The following is an 18,682-nucleotide window of genomic DNA, read 5'->3' on the forward strand; positions in this document are numbered from 1 at the left end:
TTGTATTGGTTATTTGTAAGAGATACGTATCTGGGGTCTTAACTTTGTTGTGAAACGGTTTTTATGGTCTAGAAATAAACTCATATTTAGCGAAATATTTATTTTGTCTTAAGTTCATCTTGTAATCCTCATGTTTATGCTTGAACAAGCCTTATGCTTTGGATAAACTAAAGTATGAAGACAATTTGGTTTATTCAATGTTACAAATAACTAAAACAAATAGTAAAGAATAAACCTCACAAATTCTTATATTTTTATAGTTCAGATTTTAGACACCTAATAAATAGTTTGCGGGGATGCCAAAGATATATCGGATTTATGACAAAAATTTTGTAAATTTGCAGAATATCTTGTTTGAAAATTGTAGCTTTAAAACATTTACGGTTTGGGGATTTCTGTTTAATCAGTGAGTGAATAAATAAAGGAGACACTAATGTACGCAAACGTTTTTTCCTAGTTTTGTTAAAAGCCCGTTTCAGCAGATATTAAAGAAAAAAGTAGTTTGAATTCAGAAACATTAATGTCATTCAACTTTGTGGTGTTCAACACTCAACATTTATCGCACATTTGCAGCTGCAACTTGCAGCCCACACATCAACTCTCAATTTCTAAAAACCACTTTTTGAACGGGCGCCCAATGGGGGCGTGGCAAGCTGCAAGGGCCTGCGAACGGAGTGAAGAGAGTAAATAAAATCCGTGCCAAATAAGCAACAGCATCCAATCAAAAGAGCCACACGCCGGCTGCTGCTTTTCACACCTTTTGTGTGGATTTCAACCGCAAAATATGGCCACGAGTAGAGTCGAGTTGAGTTGAGTCGAGGCAGCCAAAGAGACACACATACACACTTCATACAGGCTTTGAATGCGTCCTTCGCAATGGAAACCATTTGGAGAAGTGCGCCGGGTGCGACACATTTAACGATAAACGCTTCAGTGTCGAGCATGAAAACTGCAACTGTTAAAAGTACTTTTGCGACTATTCGCATTCGCTTGATTGTGCTGCGAGTTGTAAATTTCCTTATTAGAGAATTTGTGTTGAAAGTGAATTGTGGAACTACTACCATGATTATTTTCCAGCAGCGGCGAACTGCAGTTCGAACATTTGCCACCGCAATTGCCATTCAACTTCATTTGTTTTGCCTGCTTTATAGACGACAGCTGTCCTTTGGCTGTCCCGCCTGTCGCAGTTCACTTGACACAGCTGGCTTGCCGGCTGCCTCGCCTTGCCAGTGGCAAGCGTGGCGTATACGTAATTTGTTGGCCAACTGCCATGACACTTCCTCTCGTAAACAATGAATGCACCTCCCACAACTCCCACCACTTCAGTCTACCGAACATTGTTCATTATGCTGCCCAGCTTGACAATTCGGACAGGACCTAGTAGTTTATGCGTCTCGATTTTTATTATTTTCTCTCAGCTAAATTTTAATCCCCACAGTTGAGAAACTGTCTTTTTGGATATTTCCTGTATTAGCAATAGACGAGGGGATATTGCTTTTGGTTTTGGTTTTTATTTTTGCAACTTATTGAATTTTCCAATCTCAAACAGCTTAAGCACTTAAAGCTGAGGTACTAAGCTCACTGAAGCCCAAGGATTAATTTATCTTATATTAAATCTAAAGTGAGAAAATAAATGTTGAATTTTTTTAAATGAAAAATACTTGACCTTAGTTATTTATTTGGTTATTTTTAATTTGTAAGTTGCGAATCTTCCGCAACACTTCTGACTGATTTAATTGGTGCGCAAGCTTGTCTTATTACATTCCAAGTTCTTCCCGGCTTGCAATCATAAGACCTCTGCGATCTCAAAGGCTTCGTTTGACAAAGTTCATTATTACAAATTTTAGGCTTGGCTCCACAAATTTGCCTTGCCTCAAGATACACGAAACCTTTTCTGCATTTTTGGGTTATATCTCCATTTTCATAGGAACTATCTGACAACGGTGTTGCAATCATACGAAATTTGGCGCACTTCTTCTGAGCCTCAAACCAGTCTTGACCAGCTGAAAAGGAAAAAGATATAAGGCAAGTTAGGAAGCTACGCTCTGTTCATTTTCAATAATGGTTAACATATAATATATATAAAATATATCAAAAGCAAATTTTTGGTATAACGAAGTATTTTAAGATTTAAATTAAACCATAGAAAGCAAAAATACCAAATTGGAAACCAAAGTTATTAATAACAGTCACAACTATAGATAATTATTTCATGAATAGCTTCTATTTTATTTCTCTGATTGCCTTATTCAGGAATAATAAGAACGCGTCTAAATTTCATTGGTGAATACAACCACGGTTGCCACTTTTGGTACAAATGTACCAAAACTGGTATATTTTTTATGCGTTGGTACATTGGATCATTTTTTTCATTTTGGAACATTTTCAATATGCCTGATCTAGAATTTTAATTTCTCATAACATTTTATGTTCACACATATTATTTTAACAAAGCTCTGTTCCACCAGACACAAATTTTATATCAGTTAGAAATTGAACCATGACTTGCACTGGAAAATATCGCAAACAGTCGATTTGCGACGTATTGTGTCAATTGAGAAAATATGTATGCGCCAATCTAAGGTCTATCACTACGTAAACAGTTACATATTGTGAATCAAAATTTGTGAAATACAAAAAAACTTTCGTGAAAAAATTTGTGGTACATTTTTGCTAAAATTGGTACATTTTTTCAAAATTTTGGTACAACATTTTTTTTTGGAATGGCAACCGTGCATACAACTCTAAGGTATATTTTGAAAGTAGTAGTGCATCAATGGAATAAATATTTTTATTTATTTTAGTATTTATTGGTATATTAATTTGAAATATTTCTACGAATATACCACATTACTACTGCTTTACTTTCGGAAAAATCGATGTATTCCACAGCACACTCTAACTTTCTTCCTTGTTATACCCGCTAACCATAGGATAGAAAGGTACTACAAGTATAACTTTTTGCCGTTAGGAAATGTGGGTAACAGGCAGAAGGAGGCATCTGCGACCCCATAAGGTTTATAAATCCTTGATCAGCGCCAACATCTGAGACGATATACCTTTAATATGTTTTTGACGGCACATGTTTTGTTTGCACGCAGATCAAGTTTGTTTCAACATTTTTCCACGCTTACTTCCTCCCCCCCCAAATCGACAAAAATCGAATAAAAAGGGTAATTTTTAAGCTAGAGTCGAATACAATAAAAACTATAATATTTAAGGTTCCTGAAAATTTGGTTGCGATCAAATACGAACTTTAAAAGTTATTTTAAAAATAATTTTTTATGTGCAAAAACGCTTACTTACTACGGGTTAGTTGCTTTGCTTAACAATTTGGTATATTTTGCACTCTATGGTATATTTTAAATGTTATACTATATAAACTCAACATACGAAATATAGACATTGGCATATTTTCAGTTTTTGTTTTGGTATATTAATTTGGTATATTCTAAGAATAATACCTCACTGCCTACCTTTTATTCACAATTGGTAGCGGGAATCTTGTTTCTATTTATTCAAACATTTAATACTCACGTGGACATTCAGGAGGGCCGCACGAATAAGTTTTCACGTTCCAGACCTGATCTTCGCTGCAATGTTGCCTTTTCATTTTCTTTCCAGTTATCAGAGTCATGAAGAGCGACATATGTGCGAGGCAAAATAGTAGCTTCATTTAAAATACTATATCAACAATTATATATTTATTTATTATATAGAATCAAGTAATAAATACTAAATTTAATTTACAGATAAAAAGAGTGCTGGCTGCTGTGGCCTTCTACTCAATATCGAAACTAAATTGAGTTGGATTGCATTTTTCTCATCAGACTCGCTATACTCACTTATTCGATATTCGTTATGGCTACGGGTTGCTATTCAATAAATGGTTATTTTTAAACTGAACCACAATTTCCATCGACATACTTCTCACTTAATGACGCGACATGTGGAAAAACTTCTGTTTGCGAGAACCCCAAAATAACGTCAATGACTTAATGAATGTAATTGAATTTAAACGACATATAAATAGAGTCCTCGTATGTTCAAAGATATAATACATGCCACCACCACGACACTGTGTGAAACTACTATGTACATATGTATGTATATATTTCGGCTGGTTGGTGGTTTCACCTGGCAGTAATTATGATTACTCTATATTCACTTTCCGCACCACAATTTGCCACAGACTATTATTCAATTTGCACATGGCTGACAGGAAATTCGAGATAATAATAATAAAACTAATGCACATAAATTGAAATTGTTGCGCCAATGGCTGCGACGGCCATTTCAAATTGATTGCGTATACGTGCCGTTGTACTGCTTCGTCAATTTGTTTTGTGTTAGTCGAAACGGTTATTTGTTGCATCCTTTTTTTATTAATATTTATTATTTATGCAAAAGTGAAATGGCTTTCGTGGGCAACCAAATGGAACACAATTTCAACTCAATTTCATCAAAAAGGGAACACAGTAACACAGTAAATATTTTCTTTGGTCAAACTTTAAAATAACGATTTTGATCATCTTCCAATATGAATCACAGAAATGGGATGTATTCTTTTTTTCCCTCATTATTTGAGTGTGAAGGACTGACTGTTGGGAAGGCGAGTGGCAAAAAATACTGTCGACAATCAAGATTCCAGTGAGAAATAAAATGTCATTCAAAAAGAGCACACACACAAAATTTGACCCTCTTCTCCGTTCAATTTGTTGTGCCACTTTTTGTATTCGTATAGATCTGAAATGTAGGCCCTTAAAGGTATAATGTGCCATTTGTATTTATAAGAATTGCTCGATGACTCGAAAGCATATTGAGCACTTTATTGTCACAAGCAAAGGATTAACCGCAAGAACACAAAAGAGAAAAACGCTCACAATGCGCTCTGCTGACAAGTTGTTGTCAGTTGTTCAACAACAACAGAATGCACTACAAAAGGATATCATATTCGCATTGTTTGAGTTAACTTGGTATGGATGTCATTCATTTCGCCAGCTCCACAAAATGGCATTTAATTTTTCATGCCCTTCATTATTTCTTGTCGCTAGTTTCTCTCTTCGTTGTTGTCCCTAAATGTTATAAATGAGAACTCTGCTCTGATGATGTTTCTGTTGTTTTTGTTGTGCCACATTGCCTAAATATTTGTGCCACTCAGACTAATAGTCACCTCTCTTACCTTTTGCCACAGTTATTAATGCCTTTTTTGTGTTTATTACATTTTATTATGATTATCATTTTGTGTGTGACGCAGCTACGTGATTACGGACCTAAATAATATTTAACACATTTCTTTCCCGCTTGATTCCATTGCTGTCCATTGGGACACTTTTTAGCTCAAACTGGCAAAATAATAACTGCCATAATAATTGCCGAGACCAACTCGTAAAGCTTCATCTTCAAAAACTGAGTCTATTTTCATTTAACGACATAAAGATGTCAATATAAGAAATTAAAGTGAAACAAATTGATTGGTTCAGCCATCACACTCGACTCTTATACAACGGAAAAAATTAATATTTAAGATCGAATCGGTTATACGCATGAACACATGAATTCTTACAGCTGACTGGCACCTGCGGCATTTTAATGAAAGAGGAAAATAATAAATGGCAAGAGGAAGCACCGTAAGTACAATAATATCAACCAGAAAACGCGCCAGAAATCAAATGTTTTTACACCACAATAAAAATGTGTGCACGTTGCGTATACGCAGTACTAGTGCATATAATAAAAAAAATAAAATATTCAGGTATCTGTCGCGTAATGGATCAATTAATTTTGAGTGTATTGCTGAAATACTTTGCTATTGCCAATGTGAATAATTGGGAATTGCTTGCTAAAATAAATGTTTGATTGAACTCTGGAGTAGAGGCTGTCACAAGGTTGTATCTATTCAATGGACCAAGAGAGCAACGAAAATATTTAAAGCAGCAAAATAAAAAGTAAAAGATAATAAAAAAAAAACGGCATTGCACTTTATGTTTGTATTATGAAAAGTTATATATCAATACATAAACTTTTTTAAATTGACAATGATTACTTAACGCATAATAAAAATCGAAACTTTTAACTTGTGTTGTTCGCCTTCTCTTTGTGGTCCTCTGCTACTCAGTCTTACCAAGTTCCGCTTTTCGCATTTTACTTAAGACTTGTCAACTTGTTTCACTTTGGCTGACTATTTTAGTCAGAGCATTTTAACATTTAACATAGAAAAATAAATAAAATGTGCAAAAGGCGACATTGAACTAGGGTAACTAACCATAACACACTTATAAGTTATTCAAGAAGCTTTTTTGCATATTGCCGACTTGTCAGCAAAAAAAACTCTTAGTATTTCTCTCTTGTGTTTCCAAATGTTTAAATGCAGTGTAAAAAATATATTTTAATAATTGTGAGGTTTTTATTACGAGGAGTTTTTTTTTAACGAGCACCGCCATCAATTGATTTTTTAATATTTAATTTTGTATTTTTTACTTATTTATATAAACAACTTTTTTCGTGGTAAAATGTAATGTGGTTACTTGTTGCAAAAACCACAATCTTTTCATATTAACTTTTAAAATAAAGCTTAGCAAATTTTGGCTTAACTCTTTCCATTCGCACTTTACATACAATGCAATTTAATACAGTTTATTTACTTTTAGCTACTATTAAATGCATTTTTATGTTTAATTATTTCACAAGGTAATTATAAGATATGTTTGCACTTTTTCTACCAAATCTCTTAATAGCAATCCAATAAGAAGAGAAAAATGCTAAGTGAGCGAAAAAATGTTCAATTAACTGGTCATTTTTATTTTTCTTCTTATCTATGTTCTAATCGTACGTTCGCGACCGCAAACATAATTTTATTTTAATTTCTTTGAATTAAGTGCATGGATGAAACTTCGCGTGTGAAGTTATTTTGGTATAAATATTTTAAATATGAATAATCGTTGGGTTTACTGTAATCAATCTTTTTATATTGATTGTTAAAGTTACGTACATTCGCGACCCGTGACCACATATCCAATGGTATATTTTTAGTACTTTTGCGGTACATTCATTCATTTTAAACTCAATACCGCCCTGTTTGGCTGTTACTTAAAATGGGTTGCGGATGTCTCACACAGAGTACAATCGACTGTAGTTTTCTTACTTGTTTAATAACCAAAATAATACAATATTTTTTTCCATTCATGAAAGATATGCAAGACTTATCCCACATCTCCTAATGCACTTATCGTTCAGTTCGCAATTATATAGTATATTAGAAAAATGAATAGAAAATACTAAGACGAAGCTAAATCACAAGTGCTTCACTTAACAGTTGCTATTCTTCACATGATTCAAATATTTATTTTGCAATATAAATTTATGAAACAACGAAATGTTAAAGTTTGTTTAAGTGTCTCCACATAACCTTACAGTTGAGTAAATATTGTAACCCCTCACATATACAATATGTATGTATGTATATATTAAATAAATAAGAGCAATATCGATTCTAACAGAAATGCAAAACTTAATTAAACTTAAATACTATAAATGCACCATTTATATCGATGAAGTGTTTGTAGTCATGTGAATGTCTGAATCTGTCATTGACCAAAATGAAAACATTGGCCATGACAAAATTCTTAAAACAAAACCAAACAAGTAAGAAAGCTACAGTCGAGTGTACTCGACTGTGGGGTACCCGCTACCCATTTTGAATAAAAGCAATATATTTTGCGGTATTATTCTTAAAATATACCGAATATAATGCAAAAATACTAAAAATGCACCAAATGGTATATGTGGTATATCTATACAGTACCGCATTCAAAATACCATAGACGGCAGAATATAACAGATTTTAAGCCAAAGCAACTAAGACCCCTAGTAAGTAGGCGTTTTTGCCCATACAAAAGAATTTCTTTAATAACTTCGACAATTTTTATCTGATCGCAACCAATCATAACTACTATAGTAATTATTGTATATACCAAAATTCGCAACTCTAGCTTTTAAATTACGATTGTTATTCGATTTTTTTGATTTTGATGGGTAGCGGGTATAAAAACGATATGAGGAATCATTAACATTGAACTTTGCAAAATAAAAAGATTTTCAATTTACCTTCGGCTGTTAAGCCAAAAGAATCTCGATTGCAAATCCTTGTATCAAAAAACAGAATATAATAATATATTAATTTAATACTTTGTAAAAAAAAAATAACGCAAATGTAAAGAGAAAAAAGAGCACAAGTCAATTCGGCCTTTTTAACTTAGTAAAAAATCAATGAAATAATATAACATACAACTTTATGGGGGAAAAAGATTTGTAAAAAACCTCATCCGAAAAACAGAAAATTCTACCTTATTTCTAACTTGAGCATATTATAATATTATTAATATTTAAATTAAAGGAAAAACCTCATACGCAAAAAAGAAAATTCTAACATTTTTCAAACTTGAGAATATTATAAAATTATTAATATTTAGAGTTAGAGGAATTATCACATATATTTACGCAGTTTTCATAAAACTTTCACATTTTAAACGAGAATTATTCTTCGTTTCCAGTATCAATTAACTTTTTGATTAAGTTCTTTTGGGACGGTTTTATAAGAATATTTATATATATTAATATTTATTTATAAGAATATTCTTTCAGATACTAGCAAGCTTCAAATATGTGTATTAACGATTTCAGTCCACACAATAGCCGTACATTTTTTTACAATTACCATTTCAATTTCATTAGTAGGCATTGCCATTATTATGTTAGTAAATAGAAAATGAAACATTTAAAAGTATTTCGTATTCAATAAATACAATCATTTTTAAATTAAAATTACATTGAAATAAAATATACAACAACAAAATATGCCAAAACGACGGGAGAACCGCTTGGAACTACAGAAAGTCTCGATAGTGTGGCTGCGATGCTTTCTAACCGTGTCATATCTTTGGCTGATGCTTCTAGGGGCAGCTGTAATACCGGAATTAAACAAGGTGACTAAAGGACATCTCTGGTTCAAGTCGAGTGAAATCTACGTGACATATTCATCAATTTTGCCATTCGACGCATTTACTGTGCCAGTTGTCAATGTATTGATAATTCTGATGTTGTACAGACTTTATAAATACTGTCGCTGTAATTTCTTGGAATGGATTTATTACAATCAAACTGTTCGCTCAGGAGATAAGATTCCATTGGACACAAGAATGCTCTTTTATTTTGGACCCTTTCTATTGCTTTTCTCACTCTACTGGATATCGAGTATCTGTTATATATTCAAAATGATTGAACTGTGCCTTGAGCCAATTCCGAATGCATATATAATGTATAGCCAGATCACCTTGGCCCTTTTATTCAAGATCATGGTTATCTGCAATGTGGTTATTCGATGCAGCAGCGGCTTCGGCATTCTTCAGCTATTTAACCAGGAAGCAAGGGATTATTTGATAAATAGCCACAATTTTGGCGATCACTTAAATTTGTTTTTTCAATATTAAATTAAAATCATTACATAATTTAAATTATTCTTAAATAGAGTGTCCAAACATTGCACATTGATTGCTTAAAATGTGAATCAAAGCTTGGTAAGTCGCACAGCACACAGTGTTAAAAATATATAAAAAATATGCCAGATGTAATCCATAAAAGCTTAAAAAGCTAGAGAAAGGAATTTATTGGCACTCAGTTATGAAATTGATAGATTTTAAGTCAAAGTCGTAGAACATTCCAAAGTATCGCGAAATGGTAAATTAAACAAGTAAGAAAGCTAGATCCGATTGCATTATTCTTGAAATATACCACATGAATATACCGAATGTTGAGTAGGCGCTAAAATATACCAAAGTCTATATGATATATCAATTTACAATCATAGAGTGTTAAAAACATGCCAGATTCTCAACCAAGGCAACTACGATCCAGCATCAAGAGCTATATTTGTCATTTTTGTCTTAGTCTATGTAAAACCCTAATTTTAAAATTACGATTGCTATTAGATTCGATAAAATTAAAAAAACTTCTTATGCGTGCAACAATAATAGGTGCTGTCGAAAACTGTAGTACTAAATATATCTTATTGTTTTTAGATCTAGGTGTTCATACGGACAGATGACTATATCATCTTGGCTGTTGACGCTGAGATTATATACATATATGTACTTTATAGTGTCGGAAATGCCTCCTTCTACCCTAGGAAACATAGTCACACATATATAATACTTTTGTATCACATTACCCTCTATCAATTATTCTCGATTCTCTTGATAGTAGTTGGCTCTTATAATTACTGAAAAATCAAATCGATATCGATGTGAGTATATAAATTATGTGACATAAAAATTATAAAATCTTTAAAATATGTATGTATCTAAGGCTCTCACTTATAGAATGGCTGCCATAACAAAACTTTTGAATAAACAGTGGAAAGGAAGAATGTAAAAATTATATACTCATAAGCTTTAATCACACCCCTTGTGAGCAAAGAAGCTTTATTATTTTTATACCCATACATATGTATGTATATATAGCCATTTCATTACTCACTTATTGAGGTTTTATTTATTCAGTATAAGCAAGCGACAAGCACTGTTTTCTTATATACGAGCTTGAAAAACATTATATAGTTGTGAAATTTGAGATTAGCACGCAGTGCACTTACGGATCTCCAGCTATAATGTTCAAGCTCAGCGTAATTTTCTTTCTTGTTTTTGGTTCAGCGATCGCTTTAGCGCCTATCGAAGTTGAAAGAAATGGTATAGTATTCAATTCATAAATTTGTGGTAATTTTTCATCCCAAATTTCTTAACCTGGTTTAGCGGACACATTATGCATTAGAGGCGATTCAAAACCGGGATATTGTGTACTCCTAAGACAATGTTCGTTCATTCATAATATTGTTTCGCAACACAAACGTGGAATTCTACCCACAGGCGAAAATATCTTGTATGTCACGAAATCAAGCTGTGCACCATGGCCAAATAATAAGGTAATTCCTCTTCTTTTTATATCAACCTATATAAAAACATTCACTTTTTTAGAAATATGTCTGCTGTGAAGAAAATGAAAAGATTGACCAGGCAATTCACGATCTATCAATAGAAGATTGCGGAAGATTTGAAACGGATAAGATAATTGGTAGTAAAGAAATTCAATTAATGTCCAGACCCTGGATGGCGCTTCTCAATTTTAGAACCAATGATGGAAAGAATACTTTCACCTGTGGCGGCTCGCTGATAAACAAACGTGAGTGAATAACTTGGATAACATTTAGTTGTATGCTAATATTTTCTTCGGTTATTGATTTTTCAGGTTACGTACTAACAGCTGCTCATTGCTTCTCAAATCAAAAACTGTAAGCAATCTACTATTCAAATCTTATTTATTGTGTAATATTTAATTACAACATTTATTTGTTCATCATAGTCTATATGTGCGTCTGGGAGAACACACCATAAGCCAGGAAAGAGATTGCAAAGGGAATATTTGTGCGCCACCAGTTGAAGATATTGGCATTGAACGCATTTTTGTGCATGAAAAGTACTCACGTCAAACTGGTCCTAATGATATTGCTTTAGTGAAACTCTCCAAAGACGTAGAGTTCCGAGGTATTTCCGTCAATAACTTAACTTAAAAAAACAGCATTTAGTTTCTTATTATTGACAGAAAGCATCATGCCCATTTGCCTGCCAACGTCCGAGATTCTTCAACAAAAAGTCAACACTGTGCAGGGATTCTATGTGACTGGGTGGGGTAGAACCGAAAACACTAGTTTTTCTGATGTTCCAATGGAAGCCCGTGTAAATCGAGTAGACCACTCAATATGCCAGAAAGTATATAGAAATAATATAGAAATATCTTCAACTCAAATATGCACTGGAAGCGTTGGAAAGGACTCTTGCAATAGTGATTCGGGTGGACCACTGTCATATGTGGCTTTATTGAATGATTATCAACGGTTTGTACAGTATGGAGTTGTGAGTTTTGGATCCCGCACATGCGGTGACGGTCATCCGGGTGTCTACACAAACATTGGAAGTTACATTCGCTGGATCGCCTACAAGATTGCCACCAAATAAATTGAACAATCTAATCAATATTATATTTTAACAGCGATATTGCAATTCAATTCAATGACAGTAAATGATGACAGTACATTGATTAATAATAACAAATAATAATTGTTCAGATATTTTTGTCTTGTCCACTATATAACATGGAAGTGACTTTTAGATTCTCAATTTAATTTGCCATTTTAATTGAACTTTTATAATAAAGAAAAATCCAACGAAAACGGAGTAGAAGTGTATTATGTATTTTAGCTAATTTTAAAAATATGTAACAGAGTAAATATGGCATCTCCGATCTGATAAAATATATAAATTCTTCATCACTGTCAATAGCCGAAATGGTTAGGCAAGTCTCTAACTTTAAAATTACGCTTGTTATTCGATTTTTGTCTATTTTCGGTGGCGGAAGTGGACGTGGCAAAAAATTGAAACAAACTGGATCTGCGTGCAAACATAACAAATGATCTTAAAATAAAAATTATAGCTCTATCTCTTATAGTCTCTGAGATCCAGTGTTTCATGGGGACAGACCGACGGACATGGTTATATCATCTCGGATGTTAAAGATGATCAACAATATATATGTACATATACTTTGTATAGATAGATAGACAAATTCTACCCCTTGTAAAGGATATTCACTCCACAAATCCGGCACATCCACTACAAGGGGTAGAATTTTTCTATCCGTATTTTTTATACCCGCTACCCATAGGGTAAAAGGGTATTATAACTTTGTGCCGGCAGGAAATGTATGTAACACGTAGAAGGAGGCATCTCCGACCCTATAAAGTATAAATGTATGTCCGTATAAAAGTATGTCCGTCTGTCCGTATGAACACCTAGATCTCAGAGACTATAAGAGATAGAGCTATAATTTCGACAGTATTTGTTATGTTTGCACGCAGATCAAGTTTGTTTCAAATTTTTGCCACGCCCACTCCCGCTTCTGCAAATCAATAATAACAAGAGTAATATTAAAGCTAGACGAATTTTTGAATATACAATAATAACTAAAAAAAGTTATGATTCCTGAAAATTTGCGATCAGATAAAAATTGTCGAAGTTATTAAAGAAATACTTTTGTATGGGCAAAAACGCCTACTTACTAGGGCTCTTAGTTGCTTTGGCCGACAATCTGGTACATTGCGCCGTCTATGGTTTATTTTGAATGGTGCACTATATCTATATATTCCAAACATACCATTTGGTATATTTTTAGTATTTTTTTAGTATTTTCGGTATATTTTGAAAATAATACCGCAATATTTTGCCTTTATTAAAAATGGGTAGCGGGTATCTCACAGTCGAGCACACTCGACTGTAACTTTCTTACTTGTTTTTTTTTTAATTGTATTTACAACAATTATATAGTAAATAAATATTTTGGATTTTATTAAAGAAATATTTTGTATGGGCAAAACTGCCTGCTATGTATGTATTGTATGTACATGCTCGTCTATATTAGTATCTGTATGCTTAGAGGGTTCATAAGCAATGCGATAGCTCAGGTGGTCAAGTGCAAGCCGAGATGTTGGGGTGCTCGGGTTCGAGCCCGCTCGAGGCACAAACTTTTGTTTTTAACCACCCGTTTGTGGTGCTCCTAGATATGTCACTTCGTTTGCTTGCGGGAGTAGAGTATTGTTTAATGTTAGCGATGGGCAGTTTTGCCTGTTCAGGGTGAATGTAAGATGCTTGCATTTTTGTTCGTTCACTTTAATTCGCCAATCTGATAGCCATTTTTCAGCATCGATCATATGAAGAGCTAACTGCGCAGTTGCTTGCCTCGGGCATTTCGAGCGGCTAAGATTAGCTGCATCATCAGCAAACGTAGATGTTATTATTCGTGTGCTTGTCGGGATGTCTGTTGTGTAGAGGACGTATCGTGTTGGCCCTAGCACGCTACCTTGAGAAACTCCAGCTTCAACAGTGAAATCATCAGATATAGCAGTGTTGCAACTATACCAAATTTTCTGTCATAATGGTAAGACTCTAAAAGCTTGTGGGTGTTGTTGGGGAGTATTATTTTGATCATGTACATTAGGCCTTCTAGCCAGAATTTCAAATGTTTGAGAAACGAACGCGTTCCGAATTTCTGATGTTATCCGGTTGACCTGCTCAATTGTTCCGTGCTTTTCACGAAATCCAAATTAGTGAGTCAAAACCCATTTTTCAAAGAGTTTAGATAAGCATGCAAGTTATAGGTCTATAGGACGTGGGGATTGTGTGGTCTTTTCCCAGCTTTGCTATTATTATAATAATTGTCGTTTTCCATCTCACTGGATAGTGGCCAAGTTTTGCGATGGCATTGAAAAGCTGGGTGATAGTGCAAACGGCCCAATATAGGAGCTTGATTATCATTTTGGGAGTTATGTGGTCGCAGCCAGGAGATTTTTATACCCGCTACCCATAGGGTAGAAGGGTATTATAACTTTGTGCCGGCAGGAAATGTATGTTACAGATAGAAGGAGGCATCTCCGACCCTATAAAGTATATATATTCTTGATCAGGGTCAACAGCCGAGTCGATCTAGCCATGTCCGTCTGTCCGTCCGTCTGTATGAAACACTGGATCTCAGACACTATAGGAGATAGAGCTATAACAGCAATTGTAATGTTTGCACGCAGATCAAGTTTGTTTCAAATTTTTGCCACCCCACTTCCACCCCCGCAAATCAAAAAAATCAAATACCAAGCGTAATTTTAAAGCTAGAGTTGTGAATTTTGGTATATACTATAATTACTATAGTAGTTATGATTCCTGCAAATTTGGTTGCAATCAGATAAAAATTGTGGAAATTATTAAAGAAATACTTTTGTATCGGCAAAAACGCCTACTTACGAGGGCTCTTAGTTGCTTTGACTGACAATCTGGTACATTGTGCTGTCTATCGTACATTTTGAATGCGGTACTATACCGATATAACAAATATACCGTTTGGTATATTTTTAGTATTTTCGGTATATTTTGAAAGTAATACCGCAGTATTTTGCCTTTATTAAAATTGGGTAGCGGGTATCTCACAGTCGAGCACACTCGACTGTAATTTTCTTACTTGTTTCGAATTCATTTGATTTTTGATGATGCTAACGATTTCATTTGGGCGAAATTCAATTGGCTCATGTTGAAGCTGAGGCTCATATGGGAAAGATGGCAAAGTAAAGTATTAAATATATTTTCCCGGAGCACAATAAATAAATCTGCAAGCGACGACGAACAATAGTATCCGTATTATTTTGAAAGAATAATGACGACTTAAACGAATTTTCACAAGAATAAATAATATAATAAATAATAATAAAGAAAAAATTGAATTTAAGGCCAATTGAAAAATCGAGTCTTAGATGATTTTGCTAATAATCTAATATAATTTGTAATCTATGGTATATTATGAATCTATTACTATACTGAATATAGCCTTCTGTATATTTTTGTATATTTTAGGAATATCCATTTGGTATATTTTTAGAAAAATACCGCAGTGTTTTGCTTTTATCTCACAGCAAACACACCTGATTGCACCTTTCTTACATGTTTTCTACAAATTCATATTAAATACATTCATATATATACAAGATTGACTATCAATAAGGGATTGCGAAAGACTTGGAATTGATAAGACAATTGCCGAAAAGGATTTTCTTAATTTTAAGAACGAAATTGGTAATGCTTTCACATGTGTCGACACATTTACTTATTATTATTAATTTTATTTTTTAAATAGTTTTTCTCTTTAATTAATTTAATAATTTCATACCATATTTGATTGTAAATATAAAAAAAGAACCAGATCAAGTTAATTTTAAATTTTTTAATGAAAATACGCTGATAACGAAAGTTTTGATTTATCATGTCAATTGAACAGTTAAAAATAATATAAGTATAGTTAAAGCACAATGATCTTATGGAACTCTGAGACCTTCATCCTTTGTCGATTTCGAATATCCGTATCATAATATAATATATAATTATATCCTTTGACCACTTTATGAGAAAATTTACTAATAACAAATGTACAAATTAAATTAAGGCCAATTTGGCTTTTTCAATTTAGGCTGATTACCATATCTATTTCCTTAGTGGGCAGTTTAAAACTTTCATTGGAAATTTAAACTTTCCTAATAAGAGCCAAACAGTGAGATATTATTCTTAAAATAGCAAATTTTCATATATATATATATGTAAAAAAATAGAGTAATTTGTTGATAGAAAATATAAAAGAGATGAAGTAATGATAAATTAAACAGATTAATGATCAACACGATTAGAGGACAACTGTTCCTGTCAACGCCGACACACCAACTGACTTCTCGTCGATCTTGCTTTCGTGATCAGTACTGCCATACCCTTTCCTGATAAGCATCGTCTGTCCCAGACGACAAACACTCATCGTTGTACCCGACGTACTGCCACAGCTTCATATTGTCAGAACTTGTGTTAGTAATATTGAGCCCCTCGATCTGTGCAGCTTTTCTGACTTCAAAACACCCATTGCGTTTCACTTTTATTACCTCATATGGACCATGATAATTATTGTGTAATTTCTTCCCAGAAAAGAATTGTGTCCGCTTCACAGCAACAAAGTCACCTTCTTTGTAGCCATACACCTTTTTACGCTTTTTGTCGTACTGCTTTTGTTGCACAGTTTCCTGCAAATTCACCATTCGACTGATTGAGCTGACGCAGTTGCTCAGCTACCTCGATAGCTGTGCCCTGCAATCTCTGATCGGGTTGTTGCAACTCCTGCAGTTGCTCCTGCAACTGCTTTTTGCTACTCTGCTGCAACTTAAGTGCGCTGTGCGTTTGCTGCACGTCCTGCTTCATGCCGTGCAGCTTCTCAATAAGTCTTTCGGCACTCATGTCCGCCTCCATCTCAAACAACTCAAAGATTTGCGCCGTTTCGCTGTTCTCTGCCTGCAACACTTCCAGCACTGTCGAAAGCTCCGCATTTTTGGCCGATAAATTGGCATTGGCCACCTGAATAGCCTCGACTAGCGTTCGTCGGCGATCTTTTGTTCATCTTCTCGTGCCAACTGCTCCTTGTACTGCAGCTCGGTGTTTGTGATCTCCAGTCGCTCTTGCAGCTCCTTCATGGCCACCTCGTTGTCGCTGCTCTGTTGCTGCTATTCCAATTGCAACTTGGCTAAGTCTTTCTGCAACTTTTACTCACGCCTTTGCGCCTCGCTCATGTTTGCATTACTCGTTTGAAGCTTTTGACGCGCCTCCTAGAGCTCACGCTCCAGCTGCAAGTGTTCCTTGCTGCTCGCATCGCCACGTACGCTGCTCCGCTCACACTGCAGGCGAGCATTTATATCAACTTTTGTTTCAACCATATTATAAATACTCATCTGATTAAGGTCAGCGTGACGACGAAGAAAAGTTAAATCCATTTTGAATCGACTGTACACTTACGGCTCCTTCGAATTCGCCCAATGGAATTGTACTGACTTTTCTCATGCCACGCAAAACAGATGTACATTTATTGAGCTTCACTGCAGGCAAGCGTTTATAAACTGAGAACTTCTCAATAGACACGTCAGCTTCTGTATCAACCAGGCATGATACCTCAACGTTGTTTAATTTTATAATTTTCAGTCGCTTATCTGCTTTAACAACTTGAACGGCTTTTATAGCGTTAGGACAATTTACCGAAATATGTCCATATTCTTGACATTTGAAGCATTTCGTTTTAGCTACGCAGTCTTTACGCAAAAGATCGACTTAACCACAATTGAAGCAACGAGATTGGTTTTTAGAGTTGTCGCTGTTCTGGTTACGTTTTCTTTCTTTCGTTCCGTTCTTTTGGTTTTCGACTTCTTTTACAGACTCATAATCGCAGAATTATTCTTTTAGTTCCTTAAAAGTTTTGCAACCGTACATGCTATATTTAAACTCTTTTGCAATATTTAAGCCATTTACTATGTAGTGAATAATTGACTTTGTTTCGACGTTACCAAGGCAGCAATTTTTCTTATCTGCAGTACATATTCTTGGAAACTTTCAACATCTTGTCTCTTCCTTTCGTTCAGTTTTGTATGTATCTCTGCACTTTCGTATTCTCTTTTGAACAGCTTGCTTTTTAGTTCTCCGTAATTACATACAAAGTCAGATTCAAGGAACAACTGAGCCGTTTTTGTCATTTTCGACTTACGTATTCGATTTTACGTATTTTTGTTTCTCGTTTAACCCGTATGCGTCGCGTTTAGCTGGAAGTTATTAAACCAATTTCCACTGGCACTGACCCTCCATAAAAATCTGGCACAACTTTGGAAAAACCTTCTACTGACACTTTTGGCTCTTGCCGGTCTATCTCATCGGCTTGAATTTTTAAGTTTAATAATTGTATTATTTGTTGAAAATTCACTTGATTTTGTTCAATCATCTGCTCTATTTTCGCCAGTTCAATTTCACTTTTTTTCTTTGTGCTATTTCTTGCAACTTCCAATAATTCTTTTTTTCCTTCTTCTTGCTTCACTCTGTTTGTTGCGCTATTTCTCGCAAGTTCCACCGATTTGATTTTCACTTCTTCTGTCTTCACTGTTTCTCTGCTTCGCAGCATATATGTCTGTCCTCTTTCAACTTTAGCTTTTTATATTGCAGCTGTTTTTCTCATTGTTCACATGCAC

At 34.4% G+C, this 18,682-nt stretch overlaps 1 protein-coding gene and 1 long non-coding RNA gene across 3 annotated transcripts; one reads left to right on the forward strand and one right to left on the reverse strand.

Annotated features, from left to right (window-relative positions):
* Positions 1-1,381: 1,381 nt before the first annotated feature.
* On the reverse strand, positions 1,382-3,860 carry LOC133841082 (uncharacterized). Of its 2 annotated transcripts, XR_009894256.1 has the most exons (4): positions 3,846-3,860; positions 3,538-3,684; positions 1,667-2,003; positions 1,382-1,616 (listed from the first exon to the last, which is right to left on the reverse strand). It is a non-coding gene; the product is annotated as an uncharacterized LOC133841082 (long non-coding RNA). The 2 variants fall into 2 exon arrangements; XR_009894255.1 differs by lacking the exon at positions 3,846-3,860 and having other exon boundaries at positions 3,538-3,704.
* Positions 3,861-10,999: 7,139 nt separating this feature from the next.
* LOC133841081 (serine protease grass-like) lies at positions 11,000-12,220 on the forward strand. Its single transcript, XM_062273354.1, has 4 exons — positions 11,000-11,232; positions 11,299-11,341; positions 11,413-11,594; positions 11,653-12,220. Exons 1-4 carry the CDS (start codon positions 11,145-11,147, stop codon positions 12,063-12,065), a joined length of 726 nt encoding a protein of 241 aa, XP_062129338.1. The 5' UTR covers positions 11,000-11,144; the 3' UTR covers positions 12,066-12,220.
* Positions 12,221-18,682: the final 6,462 nt, after the last annotated feature.

Source organism: Drosophila sulfurigaster, chromosome 3 (assembly GCF_023558435.1).
Source record: "Drosophila sulfurigaster albostrigata strain 15112-1811.04 chromosome 3, ASM2355843v2, whole genome shotgun sequence".
Classification (NCBI taxonomy): Eukaryota; Metazoa; Arthropoda; class Insecta; order Diptera; family Drosophilidae; genus Drosophila; species Drosophila sulfurigaster.

Bases quoted from the DNA above. Each gene is read 5' to 3' on its own strand.
- LOC133841081 (XM_062273354.1), top strand. From the start codon at position 11,145: ATGTCCAGACCCTGGATGGCGCTTCTCAATTTTAGAACCAATGATGGA. The intron at 11,342-11,412 runs GTAAGCAATCTA...TGTTCATCATAG, and splicing joins TGCTTCTCAAATCAAAAACT to TCTATATGTGCGTCTGGGAG. The intron at 11,595-11,652 runs GTATTTCCGTCA...TATTATTGACAG, and splicing joins CAAAGACGTAGAGTTCCGAG to AAAGCATCATGCCCATTTGC.